This window comes from Ambystoma mexicanum, chromosome 9 (assembly GCF_040938575.1).
Source record: "Ambystoma mexicanum isolate Mex_15411 chromosome 9, UKY_AmexF1_1, whole genome shotgun sequence".
Taxonomy (NCBI): Eukaryota; Metazoa; Chordata; class Amphibia; order Caudata; family Ambystomatidae; genus Ambystoma; species Ambystoma mexicanum.
Genome location: NC_090931.1, coordinates 1,295,276,223 through 1,295,286,569, shown reverse-complemented (window position 1 = coordinate 1,295,286,569; position 10,347 = coordinate 1,295,276,223). Strand labels below are relative to the sequence as shown.

Genomic DNA, 10,347 nt, shown 5'->3' with positions numbered 1-10,347 from the left:
GCTCCACACTAGCAACAAGCGCATGGCGGTTAGGTTTCTTTCAAACTTTATTTCAGCACATAGGTTTCTACTCCTCAGGAGGTTGAAATGATCTGCTGATGCGCTGTCTGGTCTTAGATCAAAGGGCAGTAGGGTATAGCCGAGAGCATACTTGTTGCATCTAATTGCGACCGGTGCATCACGCATGTGCTTCCCTATGACAGCCTCCAGCCCCATGTATTCCCTGATTATGTTTGGAACTCCAAAGTTAGGAGCATATGCTTTGGGAAGGATCAGGACACCGTCCTTATGCAGCGCTGCATAGTTCATGTTACAGTGTTTGAAGTTAAAGGGGTTTCAATCATATGCGCCGGTCATCAATTCTTTTTCAACAATACCCATGAAGATTATTTTTGGAAGCTGTCCCAGGAACCGGTTGTCTTGACTGGTACACCGGCTACCCTTAGGAATGCTGAAGACTTTAAGGGCAACTCTCTCCACAGGATACTTCACGTTAGACATCTGCAGCGCCTCTGCATTTGCCAGTCTAATGGTCAGAGAGACACTTACTCGTTTGATCAACAAACTAGCCGATATGGTGACTAGTTTGTATTGTTCAGCATCTCCGCTAATAAGACAAAAAGCATCTGTGTTCCTTGATAGTTTCACCTTAAGGTCAACGCTGTTGACCAATAGTTTATCCTGGAAGAAAAGGTCAGCATGTAGACGGCCTAGTAAATCGAATACTCTAGTGGTTCTGGCATCAAGGGCTCTGTTTGCGAACTCATTGTTATCACCACCCAGAGAGGTATTTTTGAAATGCCCTGCATTGTCATGATAAAAGAGACCTGTCGAGAGCTGCGTATCCAGGACATTGTGGGCATAATTTAGTAGGCTCTCTATATACGCCATGTAGGCATACATATTATCACTCTGTGTTATCATTCGATCACCAAGCGCCACGTCCACCTGGTTGAACATAATGGCTATCGGGTAGGTGATCGTGTCCACTCGTGCTGTAGCTGCGATGTTGGTTCCATCCACCTTTGTTATTTTACAGGTTAGATGCAGCAGCATGTCGTTCAAATCCAGATACATGTCGGTGGACCCCCATACAAAGAATTCTATGGGGGCTTGCGGTGATAGAGCTGCCAGAGACGAGACCTCCATGTAGAAACTGTTATCGATGCTTGTTTGGGTCAGGGGGATGGTGAAGAGATCGAGTTCCGATTTCACACATTCTCCAGAGGCTCGGTGTAAGAAGGCCATTATTCTTTAAACAATATCACCACCCTTGTTTCTTCTACGGATAAAACGCTTCTTATTCTTACTCGACTGTTTGCGTCAGGCTTTTGATCTGCTTTTCTTGGTGGGTTTCATGGGGACGTGCAGCAGGGATGCTGACCTCTTCCTCATAACTCTCCTGCAAGGTTTATAAATGAGTCCTGATTCATCCTGGCCCTCCTTTTTCTGTTTAGCAAGATGCTTAGCAATCACAGTTCTCACACTTCCCATGACGTCTTTTGAAATATTGGTGGCTGCGTTGTCATGTGAAGTTTAGCCAATTCAAAGCCGTGCCATAGGAAGGGCATTGCACATCTAAAAAGACTTCTAAAGATACCGCTGAGCCCCGCACCATACATCACAGGGGTTCCGCTAAAATATGGCTGATCGCTATAAACGCCCTGTTTCATGTAATATTCCATGTAGGCCCTGGAATCTCCATAGTTCTTCACCAGAGCCATTATAACTTTGTTTTATTAGTCTTTCAGCCGGAGTAGTCTGAAGTGCAACCGCAGCCAGATTTTTCCAAATTGAAATTATACAAACTCCCCATGGTCGACTGTCATCTGTATGTTGTTGGTGTCGAAAATGTTTTTACACACAGGGACATAATCGAGCTTGTTGTATTGAATGTTCACAATATCGCTGTTGTTCCCTTTAATCGCCATGGTTCTAAGCAGCTCGGCATAGCTATCCCCCACCCTTTGATACTCCACGATATCGCTGTAAAGCAGTAAGTTATAAAAACCCCTGTTAATGTCAGTGCAGGTTTTGTCCCACGGTTCTTTACTTCCAATGTGCTGCGCACTTCCCAATATGATGCAGTCTTCCCGCTGTTCAAAACCTAACAGATGCATCTGGACCCTGTAATAAAATATTCTGTTGATGCGGGTCTAGGTGTAGAGTTGTATCGCCGTACTTAGGTATGATTGATACGGCTTTGTTGATGACTCTGACAAGATTCTGTATATTTGGATAATATCCCTCAGGGAACCCGCCTGGCCAGAGCCTCAGAGGGTTGGTTTGTTTTAAGATAAACAAGCCTTCTTCTCTGGCAAAAGTGTCCCCTGATCAGACGTGCTAAACTTCAGTGAGCGCCACCGTCCATTGCCTCTGCAAAATTTACGGGTTTGGTCAGCTTCACAGTAACATTGGATATTTTGTTGCCTCGGAATGTCTCGGCTGAAGTGTTGCAGGGGAGCATAATATAGAAAGGTGCAGAATCCATGCTGCCCTGTTACACACCCGTGGCCTCTAGGGATATGCAGAGACCCAACTGTTGAATTTATCAGGCCACCTCAGCCATTTGACTAGACACTGTGCCTGGCTCCACAACCTTTACTCTTTATGATTTTTACGATTCTATAAACTCGCTGTTAGTCTTTACTGACTTTCTGGATCTCCTCCCTATAAAAAACACCCTCCCCCGAATAATCAATTGGTGTGTATACATAGATGCGCTCCCTTTGAGTCACTCCATCTACGATAAAGATCTTGTCACTGTAGTTCCGTTCATATCCCTTTGTAAAGATGGCGTTGTGTTTTGAGATCCGCACATGAACCCTCTTTTTAATGGGCATAAGTGTTGTCTTTTTAAAAAGTCTTTCGCCATAGAGTTTTTTCCAGACCTCCAGGAAATTCTGCGGCGTTACATCAGCAGTGGTGGTTTTAATAGATCTATGATGCGTGTTGTTGTGCACATTTATAAGTGCGGTTAACGCATCCACATAGCAGCCCCTGCAGTCGCTTTCCCCAGCTCGGTCCCACTTCCTTGTTTTCCCTCCCAATCCCGCCCACCGTGCCCTGATTGGCTAGTTTAACCAACACTGTAAGGTCTATCCGGCCCGCTCATCCCAGTGCACGCCACTTTCTCTCCTCCATCAAGGTGAGTGTTTGCCCAGTGTAGTTACCTCCTTGGCCTTGGCTGGGTATAATGTTGTGCTCCTTAACACCCCCCAGCCTATATAGCAGCCCCTGCAGTCGCTTTCCCCAGCCCGCTCCCACTTCCTTGTTTTCCCTCCAAATCCCGCCCACTGTGCGCTGATTGGCTAGTTTAACCAACGCTGTAAGGCCTACCGGCCCGCTCATCCCCGCGCACGCCACTTTCTCTCCTCCATCAAGGTGAGTGTTTACCCGGTGTAGGTACCTCCTAGGACTTGGCTGGGTACAATTATGTGCTCCTTAACGGCCCCCAGCCCTGTGAAAGTGTGCCTAATAGCATAACTGTGGTATAATTGAATTTAGAAAGTGTGCCTAATGTCATCACTGTGCCAAAGTTTGAACTTAGAAAATGTGCCTAATAGTGTCACTATGGTATAGTTGAATTTAGCTGAATTTAGAAAGTGTGCCTAAAAGCGTCACTGTGGTATAGTTGAATTTAGAAAGTGTGCCTAATAGCGTCACTGTGATATAATTGAATTTAGATAGTGTACCTAATTGCGTCACTCTGCCAAAGTTTGACCTTAGAAAGTGTGCCTAATAGCGTAACTGTGGTATAGTTGATTTTAGAAAGCGTACCTAATTAACATCACTGTGCTAAAGTTGAATCTAGAAAGTGTGCCTAATAACGTCACTGTGGTATAGTTGAATTTAGAAAGTGTGCCTAATATCATCACTGTGCCAAAGTTGAATCTAGAAAGTGTGCCTAATAACGTCACTGTGGTATAGTTGAATTTAGAAAGTATGCCCAATAGTGTCACTGTGCCAAAGTTTTAACTTAGAAAGTGTGCCTAATAGCGTAACTGTGGTGTAGTTGAATTTAGAAAGTGTGCCTAATAGCGTCACTGTGGTGTAGTTGAATCTAGAAAGTGTGCCTATTAGCGTCACTGTGCCAAAGTTTGAACTTAGAAAGTGTGCCTAATAGCGTAACTGTGGTGTAGTTGAATTTAGAAAGTGTGCCTAATAGCGTCACTGTGGTATAGTTGAATCTAGAAAGTGTGCCTAATAGCGTCACTGTGCCAAAGTTTGAACTTAGAGAATGTGCCTAATAGCGTAACTGTGGTATAGTTGGATTTAGAAAGTGTGCCTAATTAACATCATTGTGCTAAAGTTGAATCTAGAAAGTGTGCCTAATAGCGTCACTGTGGTATAGCTGAATCTAGAAAGTGTGCCTAATAGCATCACTGTGGTATGGTTGAATCAAGAAAGTGTGCCCAATAGCGTCACTGTGCCAAAGTTTGAACTTAGAAAGTGTGCCTAATAGCGTAACTGTGGTATAGTTGAATTTAGAAAGTGTGCCTAATAGCGTCACTGTGGTATAGTTGAAGCTAGAAAGTGTGCCTTATGGCGTCAATGTAGTACAGCTGAAACTTAGAAAGTGTGCCTAACATCATCACTGTGCTAAAGCTGAATCTAGAAAGCGTGCCTAATAGCGTCACTGTAATATAGTTTAATTTAGAAAGTGTGCCTAATTAGCGTCACTGTGGTATAGTTGAATCTTGATATTGTAACTAAGCCCTAACTCCACCCTTGCCACGCCATGAGCCCATCCCACCCAGCTAGGTCCAGAGAAAGAGCCTCACTCTGGCGTGCCTCCCTCCCCCCTCCCCTTAATTGCCTCCCCCTCCCATCCCACACCACCCCACCTTCACCACGCTCTCTCCCAACCCCCTATCCAACTATCAAGCCAGAGGAGCCCGATGGCTCGCCGACCATCTTAAGACCCCTGTTCCTCCCATCCCTTCCACCCACCCGCATCACACCCGCACCCCCTGCCCCACCTATGAACCAGAGAAACACCCTCCCACACCCAACTCGCCCTCATCCCTTCACCTCCCTAAAACATGCATGTCATGCCCTGGCAAGAGCAATGGCAGCATCCCCATCACCCTCTGACCCCTCTACCCTCTCACTCACACCAACTGCATTAAAATACCTGAAAAAAAGGAAACGGACCTGGTCTCCTTCAATTTCCCACTACTCCTTGCCCCTCCTGTCTCAACCCACCACCTCAATCTCTCAATCTCCACCATCACCACCCTCCTCCCCTTCCTCACCCTGCCTCTAACCCCTCTCCCTTGACTTTTCAACAACCACACCTAGAACCCCTTACCCCTTAGGCTTCACCCTCGAATCCCCAGCCCCAAATCAGTCTTCCCAACTGACCACTCTCAAACACCCGTCCAACCCCATCCTCCCCACACCCACCCCCTCCTCCGCCCGCTTACTCTTCCCAACCACCATCGACCAACCTGCCCCTCTCACCTCCCAGATTCCCCTCACCCCCTACCACACCCCACCCCACCACCCCCCAGCCACTCACTCACTCCTCCCAACCACCACCCCTACAACCTCCACAACACCCCCCTGTGCCGAAGTAAGATGCATCCTTTTTAATGCCCGTTCTGTAGCAAAAAACAGACACAGCATCTTTAACCTCCTCTCCTCAGACAAACCAGACCTAGTTCTTTATCACGGAAACCTGGTTCTACAATGACTTTACCCCTATTGCCCATTAAGCCTTCCTCCCAGACTACTCCCTCATCCCACACAACCTACCCTCTAGAGGAGGAGGAGTCGCAATCGTTTTCAAGTCATACTTCTCCGCCTCAATCATCGACTGCCAGACAATCATCCCTTCCTGTGAATCGCTTCTCGTCAAACTATCCCCCCAACGTTCTCCCACAGCTTCCTAATCATCTACAGACCCCCTGGCTATGACAGACAATTCAGAAACAACCTCTGTGATTCGATAGCCACCATCCAAATTAACCATCCCACCCTCACTCTTCTAGGGGACTTCAATATCTGGCTGGACATTCCTACCAAACCCACGACCCACTCACTGGTTGACTGCTTAGATGCGCTTAACCTCTGCCTTCACATGAACGGCCCAACTCGCTCTAAAGGACACACCCGTGATGCCATCTTTAGCTCCCACGACCAGATACATCTAAGCCCCCCTAAACCTATCATCTGGTCTGATCACTTCATTGTGCCTTTCACCATTCGTTCGCCCGCCCCTCTCACCATACTTGAACCAGAACCCCCGAATCAATGCAAATGCTGGAAGAAACTAAAACTCCTCCCTGACCTAGCCAATGCACTATTTCAAACTCCTCCCCAAACCACCCCACGAAATGAACCCTTAACCATCGACTCCTTTGACTCGTGGCTCAATATCTCATTAATCCCGCTCACCCTCACTTGCCAATCCTCCGCTCGCCGTGGCCCTTAACCCAGATGGTTTACACCAGAACTCAAGACTGCAAAAAACTGTACAAATCCCTCAAACGCAAATGGGGGAAAGATAAAACCTACCTAAGAAGATCCACCCTGGCCTGGCACCATCACCACTACAAAGCCGAAACCCAAAAAGCAAAAAAAGTCCACTACAACTCTCGAATTCTCAACTGTGAAACCCCCAGCAAGGAACTACACAAAATTTCTGAATTCGCCAAACCAACCTGTACCATCACCCAACCAACCTCATCTCAGTCACTCTGCGACTCCCTCTCTCTCGAATTGTACATCACTGCTCTCGACAGAACAAATTCTCTCAACAACAAACTGGCCCTCATTTCCCCGCCACGTAATCCACCCGCCCTACCAGTCACCCCTCCACCTGCCACGGCAACTACTACCCAACCCACCTTCGACTCGTTCACACCAATATCAAGAGACCAATTTCTCAAACTTCTCTCTGCCCGGAAACCATCTGGCTCCCCCCTAGTCCCTGCCCCGCCTCAATCCTCAAAGAAATATTCTCATCCACCTGCACAGGAGAGCACGCAAGAACCATCATAAGTGACTCCCTTTCCTCGGTAATCTTCCCTGACGCCTTCAAAACTGTTCATGTCAAACCCCTTCTAAAAAAAACTTCCATCGACCCTCTCGACCCCAAAAACTACTGCCCCATCTCAAACAGCAGGTTCCTTTCTAAACTCATCGATCGAACCGCATACTCCCAACTAAATGCCTTTGTCGAATCCAACAATCTCCTAGACCATGCACAATCATGCTTCAGACCTCGACACAGAACCGAAACCACACTGATCTCAATCTGGGATGACCTTAAGATCACTGCAGACGCTGCGGGATGCACTGCACTAATCCTTCTAGACCTATCCGCCACCTTTGACACAATCAACCACTCAATCCTCCTGGACCGCCTCCACTTTCTAGAAATCCGGGGAAACGCTCTCAAGTGGATAGCATACTTCCTCAACAATAGGAAACAAACAACCCTCCTCTCCACCTTTGCTGCCGCCGCCCAACCAGTCAATACCGGAGTTCCACAATGAGCATGTCTATCAGCCCTCCTGTTCAACCTCCATATGTCCACCCTCCCAGGAATAATCTGCATGCACAATATCCTGTGCTTTAACTACGCCGATGACACCCAATTAATCCTAGAGCTCCTCAACTTACAACCCAACTGTCAGCCCGACATTGAAAACCACGCTTCTCCCCCACCCTCTACCATGGCCATCATCCATGGGCAATCCACCCACCACCTCGACCACAGTAAAAAACCTTGGATGCACTCTCGACTCTGACCTAACTCTCTCTCGCCAAATCAACAACCTCTCTAAGTCCTGCCATTACCACCTCAAAATTCTTAAACACATTTTTCCGTACCTCTCCTTTCCCAACAGACTCACCACTGTCCAATTTATTGTAATATCGCGACTGGACTATGCCAACTCCCTCTACCTCGGGGTCCAAGCATACCACCTCATTAAACAACAAAGAGCACAAAACGCTGCAGCCAAATTGCTTCTAGCACTTAGCCCAAGAGACCACACCTCTCCAGCTCTCAGAACTCTCCACTGGCTCCCGGTTGGACGAAGGGTGACTTTCAAAACCTTATGCATCTCTCACCGAGCAATGCATAAAACTGGCCCTCTATACCTACAGAACAAGCTAAAACCCTACCACTGTTACGCTCACCTGGTCTCTGCAGAGGCATTGGGGCATGGTTGCAGCCCTCCCTTAACTTGAATCACCCCCTTCAGGCCTCTCCCTCAGTAGAAATGCTGTGAGCGGTGGTACGTGGTGATACTGCTCCTGCGTGGAGATAAGAGCATGTGAGTGTGTCAATCTGTGATTGTTGTACCTCTCGAAACCCTTCACCCCAAGTACGGTTTCTGTGAGCATACGCCGGCCCATAAAGCTCACCTGTGAATTATGGAAGATAAGCTCTCCATCCTGCTACTTCTGGCAGGGGCGCGTCGAATGGGATCTAGTTCCTTCACTGATTCCTGATAAGGATTAGTCCAGTCCAGCTGCGACTATGCTTCTCCTTATGATTGGTAAGTCTTTATTGAGCTCTTGTGATGCTGTTCGTTCTGTTTAATGTCTTTATATGTTGCTCCTATTTATGCCAGCAATAATGTCTCTCTTCTGTTTTCTTCCCTTAGATGGAAATGCGGCCTCTCAATGCAGCTGTGAGACGTGAGATGCGGCTGGATGGAAGATGGATGCTACCGCAATGTTCGACAGCAGGTAAGTGATGGTTTAAGGAAAAGCACGAAGTATGGGGAAGCGCTGTTTTTTTGACGTCTAACCTTGTCTTCTGTTTTTCCTTGCAGACGCTGCTGTCGACGATGGAGCGTGTCGTGCTGTGGTGCCAAGATGAAAATGTCGGCGTTCCGGAAAGTGTAAAGATGAATACTTGGTTCGCCAAAGAGATGTACAGGTAAGAACAGCTTCCCCCAGTTGGTAAGTATGCTGGCTGGAAGCAGGATCTTCAAAGGTAAGTCTGACCTCAGGCGACGGTGAGCGTTACGCTGCTTGCAAGTGCAGAATAACGCGAAACGTCTGTCTTGAGGATTGGGGCAGCTTATATAGCTGAGATCGTGGGCACGCCCATTAGGGCCGGCTTACCAGCCACACCCTGCCACTCCTAGAGAGTGAGCATGTGTGAAGGCAATCCATTAGCAGCCGCACCCAAGAATGCACTTGGGGCTGTTTAATGGATGGAATGTTCAAGGTTAATGCATCTGAAGTGCTATGTCCATAATAAAAGTTTTTTGGTGTTAAATGGATGTTCTCGTTTACTTTTGTTCATGAGCCTGGTGCCAAAGGCACCAGGACAGTGTCCACCCAGGTCTCCTGTGCATGCAACCCCTGCATGCCTGTGCCCCTGACTTCATGACCATGACAGCACTCCCTCTCAAGGCCCCCCTCAAGGGTGGTTCTCCTCCCGGTCCTGTTTTGGTGGGATTATTGCGATGGAACTGTCTGATTAAACTCAGAGCATGGACGTGTTCACTGGGTTCCTAAGTTCGGTCTTGAGGTTGGTAACCTTTCCAGTCAATTAGGTAATACAATTTTGATCGAACCACCTTGGAGTCCAGGATGGATTTGACTTCATATTCTGGTTCTCCATCTATTACTTAATGCTCTGGTGGAGAACTAAGCCGTGTATTGTATGGTTTGAGGAGAGAGACATGAAATACGGGGTGAATTTTCATGTGAGATGGTAAGTCCAATTCCAGGGGGACAGGATTCATTATGGACTTTATAGTATAGGGGCCCAGGTATCTTGGGTGGAAAGCTCTTGGCCCCTTCTGCGGAATACATTTGGATGCTAACCACACCTTGTCAATGATGGCTAGAATATAGCAAAAAACCATTGTTGTCTTTGTGGAACCGGCTCAAATCCATATCTGCTTGCCATTGTTGATCAATGTCAGCTACCACAGTCATTCGCCATTTAAAATGCTTTGGGCCGGCTTGTGTGGCATGTAGGCCTCCTCCTCTGAAAGCCACGTCTTGACTGCTCCCTGTGACACCTTCTCACTATTGGTTCGTAGTTTATGGCAAAGCCTGTCAACCCCTCCATAACTACCAACACCTCCTTCATCATAATATATTTCAGGCAAGACATGTTCATCGCATAACTGCTCAACATAAAAACACAACCATGTTTTATAAACAGATTTTTATTAACATTTAAAAAATGTATGTTTAGTCAAAATGTAATTGCATTAAAATACTAGAACAACCGGTCCTGCTACAGGTTCCGTAGTACACATGGTTACTGCACAGATACATTGCACGCCACTGCCTCGATAAGCAATCATGTTGACATTCCATGAGGGGTTCAATTAGATATACTTTATCCCGCCCACTTGGGAA

General features: G+C 47.1%; 1 protein-coding gene across 1 annotated transcript; it reads right to left on the bottom strand.

Moving 5' to 3' along the window:
• Positions 1 to 336: 336 nt before the first annotated feature.
• Positions 337 to 1,248, bottom strand: LOC138487456 (uncharacterized protein F54H12.2-like). Its single transcript, XM_069613986.1, has one exon. It carries the CDS (start codon positions 1,246 to 1,248, stop codon positions 337 to 339), a length of 912 nt encoding a protein of 303 aa, XP_069470087.1.
• Between the last annotated feature and the right edge of the window lie 9,099 nt (positions 1,249 to 10,347).